Genomic DNA, 23,033 nt, shown 5'->3' with positions numbered 1-23,033 from the left:
ATAACATTCTGGAGTATATGCAAATTGCCATCATTACAAACTGAGGCAGCAGACTTTGTGAAAATTAATATTTGTGTCATTCTCAAAACTTTTGGCCACGACTGTAGATTGTATTGGGGGGAGGGGGAAAGGATATGGTCTCAATGTACAATAAGCTGGTCTTAGGCATCCCTGTATGTAGCCTAGTGCACTCATTGTTTTTTCCTACTTCGTCCGCTTCTCGGAGCAGGGGGCTCTCCTCCTTCAACTGGGAAGGTTTCTTGTAACTAGGGCTTCATTGGCACTTGTGAATTCCATCCTTTGCGTTCCCTTCCATACCAACTGCACTGCTGGGAACAGAGCTGAGGCTTGATCCCCTTTTCCTCCAGTGACTGTCTGATCGGAATGTATTCCTTGCGTCTCTCTTTCAGCTTAGCAGACAGGTCCTGGACGAATCGAATAGGGGATTTTGATCTCCTTTCCCCCCTGTGACATCAGAATGCTTATTTTGGTTTGATAGTTCCACAGTTTGAAGATTACCATGCTTGGGTATTTAGCGTTATTTTGTTTCATGCCGATCCTGTGGCATCGTTCCAGATCTTCTGGTGATATAGCCACGTGAAGTTCCTCTGATATCAGTTTGACCACATAGCTGGAATGGTCCCCTTTTTCCTCGTCTTCCGGTAAGGACAATATTCTCATGTTGTTTCGTCTAATTCTATTTTCTTGCTGGTCCAATTCATCTTCTAATGTTTGCAACTTTGTTTCCAAAAGACACATTTTGTTATCTTGTTCATTCATTCAAATGCCTTGTTTGTGCGTGTCTGACACGATAGACTCTACTTTCTTTTCGAGCAAATCTACTTTTGTAATAACAAATTGTAGAGGTTGTTTGGATTCGTGTCACCGCTCCGTTTGACCAACTGATTGGTTCGCTGTTGTACATAACTTATCACTCGTGCTTTCCCAGTTGCTTGGGGATATGTTGATTTAGAGATTTTAGAGGCTTACTGTAAACTTTGTTGTCTGGTTTCTACATATAGCCACAGTTTTGTCGGTACAAACGGAACTACTCACTCCCCATGCGTGCTATTTTGGGCAAATCAAGTACAACACTGAGTACCACTCTTCATATTTTCAAGCACAGTGGTGGCTGCATCATGTTATGGATATGCTCGTCATTGGCAAGTACTTGGGAGTTTTTTGTTGTTGATAAAAAATACATCCGAGAGGAAAACCTGGTTCAGTCTGCTTTCCAACAGACACTGGGAGACGAATTCATCTTTCACCAGGACAATAATCTACAACTCAAGGCCAAATACACACTGGAGTAGCTTACCATTGGAGTTTCGTCCACTTTGACATTACAGTTTTTTATTAGATTGTTGAGAAAAAAAAAGAATTTAATACATTTTAATCCCAATTTGTAACACAACAAAATTTGGCAAACATCAAGGAGTATGAATACTTCTGAAGGCACTGTCTTTTTTAAATTAACTTGTGGAATTCAACTTGAAATCAACCAAAGCTAGTTGTAGAAGGATCAACTCTCCAGTAGGAGTTGCTGCTCAGTATAGTTTGTTTTCTTATAGTGGATATTATGTTGAAGATCTGACGTTGTTTTAAATGTACAAATTCAACATATTTTATGAAAGGTTTGTCTGTGTTGAAAATTGGTTATCACGATGACATAATCCTGTGGGTAAAATTGAAACTGCAGCAAGTTGATGACTAAAAAAAATCCTATGTATTTTCCTCGTAAATTCCACGTCACAATAAGTTGACAAATGATGCTGAAACAACATTGATTTATCCAGTTTGTTCCCAGTGGGAAGGCATTGCATGATTCAACAATAACTATAATGCCAAAGTAATACTTAGACAAGGTAAAAATGCCACATTACACGTGTTGACTGAACAGAACCGAATAGAACCTAAAAGAATAGAATAGACAAATATCGACGTGTGAGTAAATTACGTTTACCCCAATGCTCTCTGCTTCGTACTCCTCCTGCTCCGACTTCAAGGTCAGCTGGATGAAAAGCTGCTGCAGTTTCTCGTTGCAGTAGTTTATACAGAACTGTTCAAAACTGGAATTGACAGACAACATATGTCAATTGAAGTGCGCATTAAAATGTAGCCCAGTAGTTTTCTACAATGTGTTGCACAACTTAGTTCCACCCACCTGTTGACATAGAAAACTTCAAAGCCATATATGTCTAGCAGACCAATTACTGTCTTCCTTGACGAGTCCTGTCAAAAAGATTTCAGGAAACTGTGGTCGTTCACACGGATCACCAATGCTCCTGTTTAATCTTGACATGTGCTTTTCACTTACTGTATCTGCTAACCTTATTTTCCATGGAGTCGTTGATTTTATTGACCAGCCAGGTGAAGGTGCGTCCATAGATGGCTTTGGCGAGGGCATCTCTGGCATAGATGGCATGGTCCACTGTGAATGGGCTGAGCACCTGGATGTTGATGAAAAAGTAGGCACACATGAACAACTACCTGACAAGTGAGTTAAGTTAGACATGTCTACTATTAGTGAGTGTAGTCCCTGCCTTCTCTCTTGACATTCATTCATTCATTCATTTAGTCATTCACCACCCCTCTTCTTCTTCTCACCTCATCCGTTTTGGCCTCAATCTTCCTGGATGTCAGCCCCTCCTGCAGCACTTGAACATTGACGCCCAGCAACTGCAGATGATCACACACAACACAAAGTCTGCAAAGCATTGGCATGGTGTTGTTGTGGAGTGTCTAATGACTAACAAGGCTTACTGTTGAAACCCAGCGGAGCTCAGCGCTGTTGCTCAACGTGGCGTAGCCTTTGCTGTCAGGCTCAAACTGCACGTTCCCTAAGTGGAGGACGCTTGCTATGACCCCTAACAGGTGCTGTGGAGAATGGAGACGTGAGGGTTAGGGTTAGGGTTAGGGTGGTGGCCAGCGTAGTAGTAAAGCAAAACGATGTACAGCGCAGTAGCGCACAATATAGCACAATAAGCAATTGAATGAATGTCATCACAAAAGCTGTTTCCACAAGCAGTGTGACAGCAACTCACTTGTATGTCACTCTCATCAAAGTCGATGACGGACAGGGCGTTTCTCACTGTCGTCCAGTCATTCTTGTCATTGATTGAGGTCACGTTGGCACACTCGCCCTTTTTGAGAGAGGGAGTCAACATTATAGTGGCACCCATGCATGGCACCCACCAGTTGGCCTAGCTCTGGCTAGCCCGTCAGCGGACTACAGTGGTTGCCCATGCATGCACCAGTTAGCCTAGTCCGAGCTAGCACATCAGTTGACCACAGTGGTAGCCCATACTTGCACCAGGTAGCTGTAGTGCTGGCAGTTGCTCTCGAGGCCTAGCTGATGCAGCAGGTCCTCCTCTCCTCCCTTCACGAGCTGATAGAAGATGTGGAAGTTCCTCTCTCCGTGGTTCTGGTGGACCACTCTGGACTTCTCCAGCAGGTAGCTCAGGATGTGCCCCCCCACTGCATCCCCCTGAGAGTGCCAGACATGTGACAATGATTAATGATCCAATTAGCCTCAGCACAACTGCTTACCAGACCTGGACCTGTATTCACAAATCGTCTCAGAGTAGGAGTGCTGATCGAGATCACCCCTCTTATTCAATATAATGGCAAAACTGATCCTAGATCAGTACTCCTACTCTAACAAGCTTTGTGAATATGGGCCCTGGGTTGAATAGTGGTGGTATTCTTTTTCGTCTTTTGAGCCTGTGATTGAGCTTATCTGGAGTGTCAGATGGGTGGGGATTGAAATTTTTCTCCATTGCGCAATTAAGCGCAGCAAAAATATTTGAAAAAAACAATACCCTGGTATGTCTCCTGCTTACTTTAAGAACATAAGCCCATAGTCTCCATCCATCCTTACCTGGATGTCAAACTGGATATCCATGTACTTCCCGAAGCGGCTAGAGTTGTCATTCTTCAGTGTTTTGGAGTTGCCGAAAGCCTGAGGAGGAAACACAAAGGTTTTAGTCACTGAGAGGTTAACTACAATTTTTTTATTTTTTTTATTACGCAAGTCAGTTAAGAACAAATTCTTATTTTCAATGACGGCCTAGGAACAGGGGGTTAACTGCCTTGTTCAGGGGCAGAACGACATGTTTTTACCTTGTCAGCTCGGGGATTGGATCTGGCAACCTTTCGGTTACAAGTCCAACGCTCTAACCACTAGGCTACCTGTCGCCTCAAACTAAACTATGTGATCCAGGGTGTGTGATAGCCTGGTCCCAGATCTGTTTGTACTATATAGCCATGATGGCAATGACCACAGCACAGCACAACGGCGAGACAACACAAACAGATCTGGGACAAGATCTGACCAGATGTGTGATAACAGTGAATGATGTCCGATCAGACCTCCAGCACAGGGTTGGACAACAGCATCCGGTCCCTGACGCTGTCCAGTAGGGTGGTACTGGGGCAGCTCACAGCGTAGTACTGCAGGATCTTCTTGGAAGCCTCGGTCTTGCCGGCACCACTCTCCCCAGAGATGAGGATGAAGTGGTTGTTGGCCTCAGTCAGCATGGTGTGGTAGGCGTTGTCCGCCAGGGCAAAACTACGGAAATATAGTGTGTCAAGTGAAATGTATATTCACATTCCAGATTTCAAATTTCTTCAACCATGCAATGATGGTATATGCTGCTCCCATGCTTTAGGCCTGGATCCACCTCTGGTATTTTGTCAGACAGCCGTATAAACACTGTGTACATGTTGTATATGGAGGATTCTACATATACAAAAAAACGATTTAACAAAACAGTTAAGTCTCCAAATGTCGGACATTTATTTGCATCATGATGCATTCTAATTCAATTCAAGGCAATAATAAACATATTATTAAAATAATATAGTACAAAGTCGTTGTTTATACACCTATTTACATTGAGAGGTGGTTGTCCCAAACCCTGGCTCCTATACTTCATGTTTGAAGATGAAGCTATTAATGATTTAAAATTTGTATTAACACTTTTACTTCAGTAGAGCATATTGAGTTGTTATTTTATTACATTGAAACATACTGATCTAATAAGTAGTTTTGTTCATTTTTAAACATCATTGTCAAAGAAATGCAGCCCCACCGAAACACACATTAAAATAGTGTCAAAGGAATGTGCCTTAAGCCACACCCCTACAAATATCCCCAGGTGACGGGAGTGCACCCCTCTCCAGCACGACCACCTGGTGAGTAGTCTGCCTGACAATATTTTGGAGAAGATTAGTGAGCAAGTTGGTAAATCTTTATGTATTTTTTTTTTAAGTGTCACTATCAAACACCTATAGAAATATGTCATGTATGGTTTGCTGGGATGTACATCTGTCCTGATGAAAGATAGCCAGCCATATGTTAGCTATGGGTATTCCTCGTGTACATGTGTTTTGTTCTAGTAGAAATAAATCTATAACATGTACTGTACTATCTTGTAGTTCATCTGATATTATGACATCCAGTGACCCTTTTGGGCACTTTAGAATACAACATTACCTCTAGCTCGCTGTGTGGCCTTATCTGTCCCACTATCTTTTAATTAAAGCTCAGCTATAATTTAAATAAATTAGCATCTGACTGGAAGTGTGCAGAGACTTTTTCCTGTTTCTTCAGCTACTGGTATTCCAAAATAAGTCAAAAAAGAGGACCACCATGTGTGTAGTGGACAAGTGCCCACTTCAGGAAAAAGTGTCAAGTATTGAGATGCATAGCCAGCGGGGGGATTCCAGCCTTCCAAGAGCCCAAACATTGATTTCTATTATGTGATATACTGCACTGTGCTCTAATGTATTCTACTGTACTCGGCTCTACTGTACTGTACTTGACTCTACTGTACTGTGTTCTTCTCTACTGTACTGTAGCCTACTCTGCTGTACTCTACTGTACTGTGTTCTACTATACTGTACTGTACCCTACTGTACTCTACTGTACTGTACTTGAGTTTACTCTAATTTACTTTCTTACAATTGAAGAAAGTGCCCATGGACCCTTGATTTATTGGTCTTCGTGTTGAAACCACTCAAGACCAGATACATTTGTTTTTTAACTTGTAATGGTCTCAACTCACTTGGTCTGGGTCTGGATCTTGGGACTAATGTTTTGGTATAAATCTTGGTCTTGGCTTCTGGATATTACTTTAGTCTTTGGTTTACAAACCATAGGCATCCCAATTTGAAGAAGACAATGCTCTCTGATCATCGGCTGATCACTCCCAAGCCATAGGAATTCCCACCCAGTAGATTACTTTTAAATGGTGGAAGCCCTCAATTTGCAATGTCTATACTAAAATGTGTTATATCCATCTACAGTCCTCCATTTATCTGACTGGCACTTGACACTGAAACACCTGTTATTTTGCAAAAATAAAGACAGGTAAAGACAGATAAACATCTAACAACATAATTAATTAGATGCATAAGTAATTCAATCAATCAACAAGTTTCAGATTCATAAAATCAACATTGAACATTTTAAAGACAACAATATAAATCATATTTCTGTAAATTCTATTTAAAGGTTTTGAAAATCTGTTTAAAAAGTATGTTTTCACTATTTTGTAAATTTGTTATGTAAATAACATTTCTAAAAATGTCTCTGTAATAGAAGGTTTATAAAAGTGATCACTACTGTGCATGGTTCTCCCTTCATTGCCGATTTGTCATTATGTTTCGGTAGTGACAAATTTTGTGGGGTGGTATGGAATTCAGGTAAATATTTCAAATATGCAATACAAACAAAGTGTGTGAGTAGTATGTATGTCTACCTGACATAAGTTGGAAGATGTGTAGGAATAGGATACAAATTTGGAAAAAAAATCAGCCCCCAATTTCTACCACTTCTTTAGAATGACCAGTATAGCATGTGTGGGTTTATCCAGTGGTTTGGCATATCCTCTCACAACTGACAATCAAAAGGATTTGCAAACAGACATGCAAAAACACACACACACACACACACATTGGCGTGCTAATTATATGACACTCACATATGCGGTGGAAGCTCAAAAAAGTTGACGCCCATGTATATATCCATCTGTTTTTTACTGTAGATAGCCAACTCTTTGTAGGGGTTCACAGACACTAGCAGAGTGCCTATATAGGTCTTCATGTGAAGAAAAACCTGGTTAATATCTGTAAGTTGATAGTTGTACATTCGCTAAATGTTTCCCAGAATGTTGCTGATTATATATCTTTCCTTCAACTATTGCAACAAATAAAGTCGGCAAGTGGTGCCGTTATACATCATGATATGTATGTTCTGAAATGTTGGTACTAAGTCGACCTCTTCCAAACTCACATAGATTAGGTCCTCAATGAAGCGTTTCTTCAGGTTGTCTAGGAAAGCAGTCTCGCTGGTGTGGGCGTCCAGCAGGACAAAGTCCTGGATCCCCACGCGGTCCCGTGCGGTCAGAGCCCCCTCCATGTCCAGCTGACCCTGGGCACACCCCTGCAGGCAAGCACACGGCAATAACACTTGATTTGAAGGGTACCTACATAAGGACTGGAAGAATGAAGAAGATAAGCGTTTCATAAATGTATTATTGTACTGCTTATGAATGCATTTTATGGATGTTTTTATGTAGTTATGTAGTTCTACATTATTTTTTACAGGCATCCAAACAAAAGTGGATGGATAAGAAGGATGAATTTAAGATGCTATACAAAACTTGAATATTGTCCATAAATTAATTGGACAGAACGAGGCACACCTCTCCACTCCATGAGCAAAATCTAAAACTAAAACTAAGGATTTGTGTGCTTTCATGAGATAAGAAATGGATTAATATTATATCATATGTACATCATGTGTACTGTATAACCATACAGCCAACATTTGATGTAAACAATTAGCAGCTACACCTCCATATTGTATATTTAAGTCAAGTTGCAGAGGGGTCCTTGGTTACCCAGCGGAGGTGTGAAATCAGCAGAAAAAGCTAAGTTAGCTGTTAGCTCTATTGAAACGAGGGCTCTGTGGGTCTCATGGGGCTTTGAAGCAGAGCCCTCTGATTGTGCAGAGGTAGTCTACAGACAGAAGCTAATGACTGCTCCAGAGCACATACTACGGAGGCGTCGGCCAGCGGCCCGTAAACCACCACCCTCACCCTGTGCAAATGGAACAGGGGAACGACAAAACAGCGGCACATTTGAGAAAGCAGAGTGGGAAAAATTCCAGCAGTCTGTTTTGCATTCTCAACACCAACACTTGGTCCAAAGGTTTTTTTCCCAGCTTTTGTTGGTTGTTTTTTTTCTCCTTCTTTGGAAGGCAGAAATCCTTTGATTCTCAACTCTCATTTAAACATTTTAAAAAGATAATCCATTGGATGTAATTGACACAAAGCCCTTAGTCCCCCACCCCCAAGTCCCCCTTCCTATTCCATAGCCCTCATTACTTCTGAGAAAGGCCAAGTGTTTTTGTCCTGTAAATACCACAGAGCAGAGACAAAAATAAGGTTTTTAAAATGCAGTCTACAATCCATTACATATATTCCCCCAGCATATCCATTGAGTAATTATTCATTAGAAAACATTTAATGTCACAATCAATTTCATGCTGGCCAGTCAAAGCACAATAGAGAAGATTTGCCCTATGTTTGGGTGAGAAGGGGGGTCGATTGGACAGAGGAAGGGTGAGGGCAAAGGAGGGAGGGAATGAGGGAGAGGGGGCAGTATTTGTCTGATCTGAGAACCCTCTGAAATGGGGCCGTCTTGAGACAACGGGGCAGACTAAATAGTGCAGTAACGGTCTGTGTCCCGCTGTTTGCTGTGACACTCATTTAGTGAGCCCTGGGGGCGGACAATAGGGGCTTGTTCCAAGCAATCCTGTGCTGCAATTTGGACTTCATTACTCTCCTCACATGGGGCCTCATGGATGGAGGGGGGCTGGTCGGATGAGACCCCCCCCCCCCCATTAACCCACCCCCCAATCCCACCCCCTCTTCTTAACAATAACCCTCACCAACCCCCTCTCAGCATTCTCCCCCCACTTTAAGCCAATGAGACAGGTGAACAATATCATTGAAGGCACCCCATTTGAGACGTCAAAATCAATCTACTAATATGATGGTAGCGGTGTTGGCTGTGTGGGGTATTTGTGACACCCCATTCCTTCATGGGAACAAGCATCTCTCAAGGCAGTGCAAACAGATGATGTGCAACGCTCAGAGACAGGGGGGATTTTGGAGTCTACCGTACAGCTCCATAACAGATCATATGGACAGTGGTAAATACAACTGTTAATACAACTACCTTGATGCACAATTCCTGTATTTGGAGAGTGGCCACAGTAAACCAATAACTGTGTACAAGACACTGGATCTGTGAGGTAACTGTATTGGAGACAGACTTAACACAGTATAACATAATTCAATGGACATATATATTTTCCATGTGTCTCTCCATTTAGGCTATACAGAATTTATAGACCGATAAAAGTGACTCATTGTCAGATCAGGGGACCAATTGTCTTTTAAAAACAATGATATTTTCTATTGTCATGTGCACTGGATAGGTGAAGTGAAACGTGTTGTTATATCAGGGTCAGCCATAGTAGTGCGACGCCCCTGGAGCAAATTAGGCTTAAGTGCCTTGATGAAGGGCACATCGCCAGATATTTCACCTCAGGTATTTCGAACCAGCGACCTTAGCAGTTACTGGCCTGATGCTCTAACCGCTAGGCTAGCTGCAGCCCGCCCAATGAAAATGTAAATGAATGAATTAAGAGATGCCCCTTCGTCTCGGTCTAGAGTGTCAAACAACGTCACCTGAGACGGTGTTGACCTCATCTCGCCCCCCGTGAGAGATAACTGCAAGAGGGGAAAACAAATTAGCAAGACCCAGTGAAAAATAGGTCAAAAACATTAGGCACTAAATGGAAGAAAATGGAATGAAACGGAGGGACTACGAAACACTAATGTTGTTTTCTGTTGCAAAAAAATGTTCAAACGTTTTCCATTGCGTGCCCTAATGTACAGGACCATGAGGAGATACTCAACTCCACGGCAGTCGGCTCCTCAGCCAGGAAACAGGAAAACCTATCCGTCTTCTAAGGATGGAATGAATCTGCCTCCCTCCCTTCTTCTATTCCGCCCCGCGGTATGGAAGCCAATCTCTTTACCTGACCCACACGATCCTGTTACGCCCCACTAACAAAGAGTGGGCCTCCATTCCTGTCGTAAGCACTTTATCTCTCTATGGTCCACTGGCTGGGCCTCTATGCCCCCCCCCCCCCCCCTCTAAATCTAACACGGTCAGACAGTGGATGACATTGGTTATTTTATCTTTTAGCATGAATCAAACTTTCAACTGTAAAGCATTTAAACTAGTTAACGCTCTTAGGGGCCAAGGAGCAGCAACAAATGTTTTACAGTAGACCTTATGAGAAGTTAACATCATATCTGTGAAAAGACAAAATGGTACACATACGGTACATTGGAAGCATACCTGCATTCTCCAAATCTGTGTGGGTAAGTTCTCAGTCAAACTCAGGAATGGGATGATGACATCCAGGTCGGATATAAATTCTTCCTTCACCCTCTCTGGACCAGAGTTATGTCACACGTGTGCTGACGGTTAGTTGGCAAAAATCAAATTCTGACGAAATCGTGTATTTACAGTACAGACCTCTCTCCTCTGTAGCCGCTACTGAGTGACCCATCTACCCATTCAGTAAGGATCTACCACAGGGTATGGTGGTGCTGTCTACCTGCGTGCTCTGATCCTCCACACCGTGATCGCACTGACCCAGCCTCGGGAGACTGAGGCCCAGCTGCTTAATCTATCATTCATGCCGTCGAGAACGGAGGTGGAGGGAGAGGGAGATCTTATTCAGTGCTTACCTGAGTGGTCTACTAGCTCGATGGGGTGTAACACAAAGATGCAGAAACACAATCCAATCCAACCGTCCTCCGAGTCGCTCTCGTTAAGTAAGTAAGTAAGTAAGTAAGTAAGTAAGTAAGTAAGTAAGTAAGTGTAAGTGTAAGTGTAAGTGTAAGTGTAAGTGTAAGTGTGTGTGTGTGTGTGTGTGTGTGTGTGTGTGTGTGTGTGTGTGTGTGTGTGTGTGTGTGTGTGTGTGTGTGTGTGTGTGTGTGTGTGTGTGTGTGTGTGTGTGTCACATTGCAGCACCACCACCACCACAGCAACCCCCTGCTGGCACAGCATAGGTCCTGTTAATGATATTTGATTAGACAGATAAATGACAGGCTAATTACAAACTACTCAGTTTACAGTTCTACCGGGCCACCACTATTTCATAAGGGTCCCTGACTGCTGCTGCAAATACTCCCTGCTCGACATAAGGCTGTTTTCATGATGCCAAACTGGGTCATATTCATTCATGCACACCATTGCAAAACGTAGCAAAATGTTTAGCAACAGAAAATAAAAACTAGTGTTTCTTATTGGACAAGTTGAGATAATCGCTGTTTCAATCCGTTTTCTTCCATTTGGGGCCCAATGAATACAATCCTAATATCAAATCTCAGAGCTCTCTGATCAGATGCTGTTAATGGTTGATTCAAGAAACTTTGCTTTGAGTTTGCACAATGGAAAACTACACATGCTTGACAAGAAATGCCCAATGTTCACAAAATAATCTCCAAAAGGCCAAGGAATACAAACATAATGGCCATTTATACTCCAATCATTCTCTCACATCATATTAGTCAACTTTTTTGCCCTAATAACACACAGTTGAAATAAAAAAGCGACAACTTTTAAAATAAAAACTTTATCCTGAAGACTGTTTGTGGTGTTCCCCCCATTTGCTATTCACAGGGAAAGACTATAAGGGAGCAGTAACATGGTAACCTGTAGTAGCAAACACACACACACACACACACACACACAAGGGGAAGCACAGGTGTCCGTTTCCACTGACACGATGACGAAATGAAAAGATCCAATTTCCTTCTATTTGTGGCAGTTGGAGCTGCTTCCCAGCATTAGAGTAAAGTTAGACATAATGGATGTTCAGATGTTGCCCATTTCAATTATCCACCCTCCACTCCGAGAAGTTGTCAGGGGGCTACTTTTGCCTGAGCCCCCCACCTCACTCTCCCCAACCAGGGAGCCCGGCAATGCTTGTCCAATCTTAACAAGCTTTGAGCTACCCACTGGGCTCTGATTCAGCACGAGACCCAGTTAAATCCAATTACAGAGGAGTCAGAGAGGTTGATTTTCCCATTAGAGATTTCATGCTGAGAATGAAGGCTGGATGATACCACTCACATCTTCAGACCATTACTGCCAGGTCCTTCTCTCTCTCTCTCATTCTCTCTCTCTTTCCCATTCCCCCTATTCCTCTTTCTCTCTCACTCTCTGTTTTTCTCTCTTTTTCTTTCTCTCACAGTCCATCAAAGTAATTTTTTCCGAGCAGCGGAACGAGGGATGGGCCCCCGTCTTCAGTTCAGGTCCCTGCCTTGGAGTATAGGGTCAGCAAGTTTACTTACTCCCTGTATACAGTACATCGAAGGCAGCTCTTTACTTTCACAAAATGTTTGTCTCTCTCTTAGCCGAGGAAGCTATATGACATAAAAAACACCTGTATTTCTTTTAACTTACATATGATTTCAGATGTATGTGTGAACAGCATTTCATTTACCCCTGCAATATCCACAGTGCAGAAAAATAGGAATGCACAAAGGATAAGAGTGAAAAAGTGACCGAAAGTTATTCCCAACATGGCCGACGTTGTACTATGGCCATTGCACTATGCCCTATTGGCCCAGGTCAAGAGTAGTGAGCTATAAGGACGCAGCCCATCATAGACAAGGCTAAATACAGAGAAAAAATCTGGCAGCTTGACATTGAAGTGCCCATGAACCATCCATCCCTCTGAAATACACAGCGACTGCTGTGTCTTTTTCAAAGGGCATATTGAGAAATCTTTTGGAGTTGAGGCAATGTCTAAAGCCGCCGTTGTGCGGAGATCACCCGTGAATGAGAATAATAATTTGTCTTAATCTTACCCTCTAAGCCCATGAAAAGGGCTGTCCTCCCAAAGAACACAGCTGATTGGTCTTGACCCTGGTCACACAAAGGTAAACCCCATTTACCACCTCGAAACCTGAAAGATGGAGGGTGTGTGATCTCCCAATACAATAGCACTGTGACAGAGGAACTGGAGCAACCTTTTGATATTAGGTACATGCAGCAGTCTCTCAGAGCACTGTCACTATCTGCCATGTCACATAGAAGCGGTGGCAACAAAAAAATAAACCAGACTCTTGGAATTATCTCGTCAGCGCGACTTAGTATCTTGTTAGAAAGACTTAGTATCTCGTTTGAATGACTGATTATCTTGTTCAAACTATTTCATTGTTATTTTGCGTAATTAGGTCTTGTTTGTTTTGCAGCGCCAGTTGTGCTTATCAGACGGTTGCTGCAGCCATTTATTCACTGATTCCATCCATTGATACGGTTACTTTTGTCCTTTTGATAGCATAAAGCAAGTGCTGCTTTTGAATGCCAGAGCATGCTAGTGGGCGAGTGTGGAGCGAGGAGCGGGGCGTAATTCATCTGGAATGGCTGGAGAATATTTTTTTTTTTAAACAACGGCCTTCTCTCCTTCCGACTTCGCTCCGGTACTGCTCAGACACAAGCTCTGGGCATGCTCTGCCTATCGTTTTTTGTTTCCTTTATCACTATTTTTTTGATTAGGCCTATTTGGTTGTATTTATTTAACCACAGTAGCCTATATCCAGTTTATATTCTACTTTCTACCACTAGGATATCTAGTTTGTATTTTGAAGGACTTCAAAAGTAGGGTAGGCTATACATGTTTTAGGTAGGCTTTATATGTTTTAGGTAGACTTTACATGGGCTCAGTGGTGATTTCAGCATGTACATCTTGGTGGGGCAAAAGAAAAAGTGGGATGCATGCCAGCTAAGCCACTATACAACACAACACTAAACAATACACCAATTGCACTATAGCGGTGTCAAACGGTGCCGACAAACTGTTAGGGCCTACATAAAGCTGTCCCCACAGCAGAGTCCCAACAGCAGAGTCCCAACAGCAGAGTCCCAACACCTTACCACTGCTACACCTGGCTTTCAGCGGCGCCTTGTCTGGCAGCGAAACAGTTCATTCAGCCTCATTTACTGCTTTTTCTTTTTACTTAGATGATATGGCTGACTTGCTTAAACAAATGTGTCTTCTACTGACAGTTGAGATGTACAAACTATGGCATAAGGGGGCGACAAGCGGATAAGAGGCAATCCGTAATTTCGATTATGACATTAATGAGAAAGCGACGACGGACGTAATCAATATAACTATTTGTTCAGCATTTTGAAATGTACAGCGACAGAATTCAGAACATGGGTCGTTCTTACGTGTATTCCCTGTACAACAAGTCATAGCCGTAGGATAAAAAAAGGGGGCATATAAGAAGACAATGAAAGTGTCACGCCCTGGCCTTAGTTATCTTTGTTTTCTTTATTATTTTAGTTAGGTCAGGGTGTAACATGGGGGATGTTTGTGTGTTTTTGTCTAGTCAAGGGGGTTCTGTTCAGTGTAGGTGTCTAGGTATGTCTATGGTTCCCTGAGTGGTTCTCAATCAGAGACAGCTGTCTATCATTGTCTCTGATTGGAAGCCATATTTAAGGCAGCCATAGGCATTAGACGGGTTGTGGGTAATTGTCTATGTGATGTTGCATGTTTGCACTCAGTGTTATAGCAGTCACGTTCATTTTGTTATTTTGTATTGTTTGTTAAGTGTTCTTCATTATTAAAAGGAAGAATGTATTCTAATCACGCTGCGCCTTGGTCCTCTCTTTCACCTATAGACGATCGTGACAGAATTACCCACCAACCAAGGACCAAGCAGCGTGGTAAACGGCAGGAGAAGCAGCAGCAGCAGCAGGAGAGGCTGCAGCAGCAGCAGCAGGAGAGGCTGCACTATTTGGAGGAATGGACATGGGAGGACGAATTAGACGGCAAAGGACCCTGGGCAGAGCCAGGGGAATATCGCCGCCCCAAAGAAGAGCTGGAGGCAGCGAAGGCGGAGAGGCGCTATTATGAGGCGTTAGCACGGCAGAGTAGCTGGAGGCCCGAGAGGCAGCCCCAAAAATGTATTGGGGGGGGGCACACGGGGAGTGTGGCAGAGTCAGGAGTCAGACCTGAATCAACTCCCCCTGCTTATCGTAAGGAGCCGGTCAGGGCGAAATTGGAGGTGAGCGACGCAGAGACAGTGAAGGAGTTAATGGGGAAATTGGAGGAAAGAGTTATGAGGGAGGTGCTGGTTTGGTGCATGAGGCACGACATCCGCCCGACTGAACGTGTCGGGGAGTTGATGTCACCGGGGACAGCTCTCCATACTCGTCCTGAGGTGCGTGCTAGCCGTCTGGTTAAGACTGTGCCAGCCTCACGCACCAGGCCTCCTGTGCGCCTCCCTAGCCCTGCACGTCCTCTGCCAGCTCGGCGCTACAGCTCTCCCAGCCGTGCTTCCAGTGGAGAGAGGGGGCGTCGTACCGGGCAGGCACCGTGTTATGCGGTGGAGCGCACGGTGTTCCCGGTGCGTGTGCTTAGCCCGGTGCGCAACATCCCAGCTCCCCACATCTGCCGGGCTAGGGTGAAGATCCAGCTAGGGCGGATGGTGCCAGCCCTGCTCTCAAGATCTCCAGTGCGCTTTCACGGTCCGGTCTACCCAGTGCCACCTCCACGCACCAGCCCTCCGGTGGCAGCCCCCCGCACCAGGCTGTCTCGCCGTCTCATCGCTACAGAGTCTCCCGCCTGTCCAGCGCTGCTAGAGCCTTCCTCCTCTCCAGCGCTGCCGGAGGCTCCCGCCTGTCCGGCGCTGCCAGAGCTTCAGCCCCTCAGTCCAGAGGCGCCAGAGCCAAGCTGCCCAGCACCGTCTGAGCTGCCCGCCTGCCCAGCACCGTCTGAGCTGCCCGCCTGCCCAGAGTCGTCTGAGCCGCCCGTCTGTCCCGAGCCGTCAGAGCCGCCCGTCTGTCCCGAGCCGTCAGAGCCGCCCGTCTGTCCCAAGTCGTCAGAGCCGCCCGTCTGTCCCGAGCCGTCAGAGCCGTCCGCCAGACAGGAGCAGCCAGAGCCGTCCGCCAGACAAGAGCAGCCAGAGCCGTCCGCCAGACAGGAGCAGCCAGGGCCGTCCGCCAGACAGGAGCAGCCAGGGCCGTCCGCCAGACAGGAGCAGCCAGGGCCGTCCGCCAGACAGGAGCAGCCAGGGCCGTCCGCCAGACAGGAGCAGCCAGGGCCGTCCGCCAGCCAGGAGCAGCCGGGGCCGTCATCCAGCCATGACCTGCCGGAGCCGTCGGCCAGCCATGACCAGCCGGAGCCGTCGGCCAGCCATGACCAGCCGGAGCCGTCGGCCAGCCATGACCAGCCGGAGCCGTCGGCCAGCCATGACCAGCCGGAGCCGTCGGCCAGTCCGGAGCTGCCCCTCAGTCCGGAGCTGCCCCTCAGTCCGGAGCTGCCCCTCAGTCCGGTGCTGCACCTCAGTCCGGTGCTGCACCTCAGTCCGGTGTTGCCCCTCAGTCCAGTGTTGCCCCTTAGTCCAGTGGGGTTATTATGGAGGGTGGCCGTTAGGAGGAGGCCACGGAAACGGGTAGTGACTATGGTGAAGTGGGGGCCACGTCCCACACCCGAGCCGCCACCATAAGAAGGCCCACCCGGACCCTCCCCTTCTGTGTCAGTTTTGCGGCCGGAGTCCGCACCGTTGGGGGGGGGGGGGGGGGGTACTGTCACGCCCTGGCCTTAGTTATCTTTGTTTTCTTTATTATTTTAGTTAGGTCAGGGTGTGACATGGGGGATGTTTGTGTGTTTTTGTCTAGTCAAGGGGGTTCTGTTCAGTGTAGGTGTCTAGGTATGTCTATGGTTGCCTGAGTGGTTCTCAATCAGAGACAGCTGTCTATCATTGTCTCTGATTGGGAGCCATATTTAAGGCAGCCATAGGCATTAGTCGGGTTGTGGGTAATTGTCTATGTGATGTTGCATGTTTGCACTCAGTGTTAAAGCAGTCACGTTCGTTTTGTTATTTTGTATTGTTTGTTAAGTGTTCTTCATTATTAAAAGGAAGAATGTATTCTAATCACGCTGCGCCTTGGTCCTCTCTTTCACCTATAGACGACCGTGACAGAAAGCTCTTGCAATATTCGATGATTTCATTTCTCTAAAACAGGTTATAGGCTACATGTGCACCACCAAGTTAAAACAGTAGGCGAAATTATGAAGTGAGAACAGACCAAATTATTAAGGTGAGGCACATTGAACATTGCCTGTCAAAAAAGATACACGTCATATAACACTACTATCAGTAGCACTGTCAAAACTGTACAAAAAAAGTTGGCAAACAAGCACACTCCGGGCCATGAACGATGTGTTTACAATACCGCGTTGGTGAAAATAGACCAAATTATTAGGGTGAGACATATGGGCTAATAACAGCTTACGACACAACATACACTTAGTTCTACTTTCTTAGCTACAGTATACATATGTCCCTTGCATATTACATCATTTTTGCAGCAGCATACAAGACATTTTTGGACTCACCTTGTGAAGGTGGGGCAGCGGTTCATTGTGGGCAAATTTTGTCATCAAAGTCTGGCATTCTCTGGATTTAGGGTGGGAACTCAGGGGAAAAAACACAGAGCCACTCCATTGAATAACAGGCATTGCAATGCATTGAATTACGCTCTGCTCCTCACTCCACACTCGCCCACTAACATGCTCTGGCATTCAAAAGCAGCACTGCTTTAGGCTATCAAAAGGACTAGTAATGAATGATCATATCAATGGATGGAATCAGTGAATGAATGGCTGCAGCAACGGTCTTACAAGCATAACTGGTGCTGCATAACAAATGAGGCCTAATTAGACAAAAGAACAATTACGTTTTCAAAAATTACTAAGTTGTTCAAACGAGATACTAAGTCGTTCAAACCAAATACTAAGTTGTTCGATTGAGATATTAAGTCATCCAGATGAGATAAGTCCAAGAGTCCATTTTTTTGTTGTTGCCTTGGGCTTCAGGGCTTCCCGTAAGGATTGAAACTGCAGGAGAGGACTTTTAATGGGGGATAGATCAGTAAAATAGTCTGTCTGAGAGAGTCACCCCTGAAGTTCAACCCATTTGACTGTTTCCTCTCTGTCTGAAGCTAACAGATGACTGCCTGTGTTAGAGCAGTTCAAAGTCAAAAGTTTATGGCAGTCGTTAGCTGTCCTCCAGAGCATACTCCAGGAGAACTTCATTGACAGTCCAGAAGGAGTATATCTTTGCTCTCTCTAGACCATTTTAGAACTATAAAAAAATATTTGTTTTTATTGTCACATAAACCGGGTAGGTGCAGTGAAATGTGTTGTTTTACAGGGTCGGGCATTGTAGAAAGGCGCCCCTGGTACATCGACTGATTTTTCACCTTGTCCGTTTGGGTATTCAAGCCAGAGACCTTTCGGTTCTAACCACGAGGTTACATGCCTCCGCATAAGATAGAGAATATAAAATACAGAATGGACGGACTAGTGGTAGTCACTTTTTTGTAACTCTTTTTGGAGTTTTTGTCTTTTTCATAATGGAGAATGAATATAATGTCAGAATAGCATCTTGTAATGTCTGATTGTCCCCAAATGCTTATTTGGGTGTACTGCTAGAGTCTAGAGACCATGTCCGGTCACCCCTCACTTTTTTCACCTTAAATGGTCAGAGCTGACACTGATGTCGACCTACTGGAGTGTTCAGGATTTTTAGATACTGTCCATACATCAACAAATGTGTAAACTTCCATATGGGTTGGTTCAGTGGTCACTTCTGAAAAATCCCTTGAATGAAATAAATCCATGTCCTATTGGCAGCAACTGCCAAAAGCAACACGGCCTTTGGTCCGAATGACCCCAAGTCTGAGGACAGCCCATCAGGTCAACCCTGGCCTAATCAGGAACAGAACGGCTTTGGCTGCATGCTGGACTCTCCTGCTGCACTTTGGTTAAGCACTGCTGACAGCTAGCTTCCTCTTTCTGGCCATGAGGTCACCCTGGGTGATGTGTCATTCCGGGGGACACTCTGGCTCTGCCTCTCTGGCTGGGGTGCCTATTAGAGTGTCCAAAGGACAGACAGGGGTGTTTAGGTAAACACTTAGGTGGAAGACAAAAACAGAGCCACCAAACACTGGTTGTTGCTCCTTTAGAGAGGGAATCCCGTTGTTTTCCCCATTATTCCTGAGAGAACGGAATGTCATCACTGTGTTCACTGAACCGCAGGGAGTCGTTTACTGGGACTTCCTTGACTGATGCAAACAGTGGTGACATGACTTGTTTAAGGGGATCTGGTGATCTGGGTCATATTAATAAATCATCTCAGAGCAGGAGTGCTGATCTATGGGCAGGTCCCTCCTGTCCATGCATGTCTGCTCTGAGACTTTATGAATATGGGGCCAGGGCCTCTTTCCCAGCTGTGATGTAACTTAAACATTACGATGATCGTGCCAGATACGTCGTTATTTACGAGGGAACTTTTTAAGTGTTTCCCAAACACGCGCGTAGAGAGAACGTTCGTGATGCTAAGTTCATTGTTAGAACATGTGTTGATACTGATAGGATCGAAAGAAAAGCAAGGGCCTAAAACATGCATTTCCCAAAACACCACACAGAGAGAAGGTCTCTACGTGCATCGTTGGAGCATATGTGTCGATACTTAAAGGATCGAAAGTGAGTACTGCTCTTGTAAAAGCTTTCTCCATTAAAATCTTAACATTGTAATTATTTCACTGACGATGGATCAGCTCCTAGAGAGATATTACCACCTACTGCTACAAATATTGAGGCGGCTTATTTGAATACTTACCCTATAATAATACACTAAATCAATATTTGGCACATCATTGCGCACATTAGGCTACACATGATGAAATATATTGAGGCCAAAAATTTGACAGTAGCCAAATAGCAAAATCAAACTAAATTCAAAGAGCATGAAAACGTATTTCAATATCATTGAAATATACTGTATACACCTATAGCCTATACTGTAGGTAGGCTATTTATCTTGTCATGCAATCATCTTGGTTTTCATTTTAAGCATATTTGTATCATTCGCTTGTTTGTAACAATTGCAAAGACATTGGCAACTGTGTATTTAAAATGAACTTAGTTGTGAAGTTATCGGCGGTCACAGAGATGAATAAACACTGTGATTCTGTGTTTAGCGGATAACTTCTGTGTATAAAGTGACGCAGCAAAAAACATTTAACGGCGCACTTAGCTATTCTACGAGTGGTTTGAGGCAGGCGTTCAGATTGTGAGAGTTTCCAAGTGCAACGTTAAAAACGATGGTTTTTGGAAACAGCTCGGCGATTTAATAGTGCTCCTACGAAGGTTCTAACGATGACCTTAGCCTTAAAATGCTATTGTTAAACCGGGCACTGGTTGATTGCCATGGCTGTAGACAGTGTCTGAATGTCACACACTCCAATCCTTTACCAGTATAATTTAACTAATGTAACCACTTGTGAAATCATTTGAGAGTCCAAAAATAACAGTCAAAAGGACACCAGACTGTATTAAACACAAGCAGAACTCGAAATAGTTAGTTACAATCACATAATTTCTCTGTCAACATATTTGTTTATCTCTCTTAACAGCAACAATATTATAAAATAGACTGTAGTGATAAATAAACCATTATAATTTTACATATCTATGGGAGAGACCTAGAAAGACAATTGACATGCATGAATCAGGGAAGGGGTTTGGGTCCCTCGGCAAATAATCTAACTGGAGCCCTGTGAAGAATACAGTGGAAGTCCACAGGCTCTAGGACCTAAGCGTTCAGAGTCTTTGATGGTCTTATTTTGTCCGTTACGTTCATGCATGTAATCGTTGATTGTTTCTATTGTGACAGCGCAATTTACCATCTGTGGTGTCCCATGGGGTTGACACTGTCATTGGCTCTATCCCCACAGACTTAGAGGAATTTATGTTAATTTCCCGTTGTGAATTTTACTTTTAGAGGTCTTTCCAATTATATGTGTGTATGTGAACGTGGTCAAAATATTTTACATTTGGTAAAACCACAAAATAAGTGAAGTAAAAAATAAATACATTTAAAAAAAATAGCCTATAGGCCTAAACAAGGAAAATGTATCCTCCTTTTCTTAACAGTTTTTACTCTATTTCTGGGAGCTTATAGCCAATATGGGTCTATTGCTACTATTTATTGTCGCTTGAACACTTGTCGAAATACTTGACCTCACTAGCGCAAATCTCCTCTGACAAGTGTCAACTTTTCCGCCTTGAGGTTTCCTGGGCTCCTACCTCCCATGCGCGCATTTCTTCCCGCTTTTGTGCAGAGAAAGACGCGGGTGCAGCGGCGGGGAAACAATTGTCTGCAAACACTCGCACAAAATGTACATTCATTTAGACGCTCACAAGTAGCGAGACACCATCACAGTCGAGGGTCTCTATTTGTTGGAATACTTAAAAAATGGAATTTACGGAGATGGACTCGACATTAACTTATTGAAGGAAAATTGTATAGGCTAAAAATAGGCTATAACATTATACTTGATCAATTATTCCGCTTACTTCTTAATATATATATGCTTTTTTTTTACAATCTAGTGCTGATTTTCAATTAAGACTTGGCAGAGTGATGAAGTGTTTTGTAGCCTGTTGTCTAGCGACGCATCTAAAGTGCACCTGCCCATCGATCATGACCAAAACAATTTATTTTGAGCTGACCAACAAAAAGTATCACACATATAGGTTATCATCTGTCATCTTACTATGACAATTGTCAACAATATTGGATAAAGTCTCAGTGGCTGCAGCTAATGAACGCAATACCTACAGTTTATCCAGGAACTGCACAATCACAATAATTAAAGGAAAACGAGCATATAGGCCTAAATACAAAAAGTAAGCACAGACTGCAGATCTGTTTAGACTGTGCGGATGGTGCGCTTGCTGTCTTCCACGGGACTGTCACAAATTGTTACATTGGCAGCAGGCCCCTTGAGCAACAATAGGCTCCGTTGAGGTAGACCTACTGCGCATGACAGTCTGCTGGACAGTTCCAGAGAGGGAAATTTAAAAACGGTTTTAGGGAAACAAGTGCAGCACAGTGAGAATACAGTAGGCTACACGGGGCTCATCGCCAGCTCAAATTTGCTGCAGATTATTCTAAACAGGTAAGATTTTCTTTTTTTTTTTCGGAATTACGAGAACGACTATCAGCAAATAGTTGTAGGCCTAAGACTTTGAGTGAGAGGGGATTATTTCAATTAGACGACTTTTCAGTCAGGCCAATTGATATGTCAGTAAGGGTGGGAAACGCGGCGATATTTTGAGATTGCACATCAAGTATACATTTTTTAAGCAGTCAAGTTAATAAACAGCCTCGTGAACTGAAATGAAATAAAAATCCATCATTGGCAAAATCAATAAATTGCCATCATTTTGTTTTTCATAACATAAAACTCGATTGTATAGCCTATTCATTTGAAGCACAGCCTACACAATGTGAACTGAGAATACACCTTTAACTTTGCTTCATTCTTACACCAAAAAAAGATCACACGTGTTGTTTTCTATGTTAATATTAAATGGTTATGTTTTTGCCATAATAGGTGATATGACTGTCATTAGTTTATAACAGTAGGTCCCTTTATTAACTGGTCATAATCCGATTCAGATTGTTTTCTATAGACATTCATTGTAGCTTGTATGATTAAATAAATAACAGAAAATGCTTGTTTTTCCCCATAAGTAGTCTGTTTGATATGCTAATATTTTATTGATCTAAATGCCAGTATAATAACATATATAATGAGTTGCTAAAACAAGGAAACAAAGGAATTCAAAGTGTTGTTTCAGTTTTGAAAACAGAAATAGACCCAGGCCTAAATTAAATGAAAGCACTGTAGCCTAGATGTCTTATGCAGTTGCACTTTTTCCCTTGTTGCAGCATTATCAAACATCCCAGGAAATGATAGAAAGTAGAATTACCACCAGCATGTCAGGAACTCTCGAAAATCCAGGTCATCATCCCTCTCCACAAGACTACAGGTAAGACTGGATT

At 43.7% G+C, this 23,033-nt stretch overlaps 2 protein-coding genes across 3 annotated transcripts in view; one reads left to right on the top strand and one right to left on the bottom strand.

Annotated features, from left to right (window-relative positions):
* The window catches only part of LOC129826009 (unconventional myosin-Ih-like), a 42,350-nt gene extending 34,819 nt beyond the window's left edge, over positions 1 to 7,531 (bottom strand). The window contains exons 1-11 of the mRNA XM_055886260.1: positions 7,298 to 7,531; positions 6,987 to 7,102; positions 4,372 to 4,570; positions 3,881 to 3,961; positions 3,308 to 3,487; positions 3,045 to 3,143; positions 2,764 to 2,877; positions 2,608 to 2,679; positions 2,331 to 2,450; positions 2,165 to 2,232; positions 1,964 to 2,069 (exon numbers count right to left, since the gene is read on the bottom strand). Of these exons, the coding sequence (XP_055742235.1) occupies positions 1,964 to 2,069; positions 2,165 to 2,232; positions 2,331 to 2,450; positions 2,608 to 2,679; positions 2,764 to 2,877; positions 3,045 to 3,143; positions 3,308 to 3,487; positions 3,881 to 3,961; positions 4,372 to 4,570; positions 6,987 to 7,102; positions 7,298 to 7,531 (1,389 nt within the window). The remainder of the gene's footprint in view (positions 1 to 1,963; positions 2,070 to 2,164; positions 2,233 to 2,330; positions 2,451 to 2,607; positions 2,680 to 2,763; positions 2,878 to 3,044; positions 3,144 to 3,307; positions 3,488 to 3,880; positions 3,962 to 4,371; positions 4,571 to 6,986; positions 7,103 to 7,297) is intronic.
* The window catches only part of LOC129826008 (forkhead box protein N4-like), a 40,198-nt gene continuing 17,387 nt past the window's right edge, over positions 223 to 23,033 (top strand). Inside the window, exons 1-2 of one of the 2 annotated variants that reach the window (XM_055886259.1) lie at positions 223 to 662; positions 22,920 to 23,020. In XM_055886259.1, the coding sequence (XP_055742234.1) occupies positions 22,941 to 23,020 (80 nt within the window). In that variant the 5' untranslated portion in view covers positions 223 to 662; positions 22,920 to 22,940. Of the gene's footprint in view, positions 663 to 21,360; positions 22,144 to 22,919; positions 23,021 to 23,033 lie in introns of those variants that run through there. The other variant, XM_055886258.1, reaches the window with a different exon arrangement.

This window comes from Salvelinus fontinalis, chromosome 28, assembly GCF_029448725.1.
Source record: "Salvelinus fontinalis isolate EN_2023a chromosome 28, ASM2944872v1, whole genome shotgun sequence".
Classification (NCBI taxonomy): Eukaryota; Metazoa; Chordata; class Actinopteri; order Salmoniformes; family Salmonidae; genus Salvelinus; species Salvelinus fontinalis.
The sequence above is the reverse complement of the archived record's forward strand: the minus strand, read 5'-3'. Positions and strand labels throughout refer to the sequence as shown.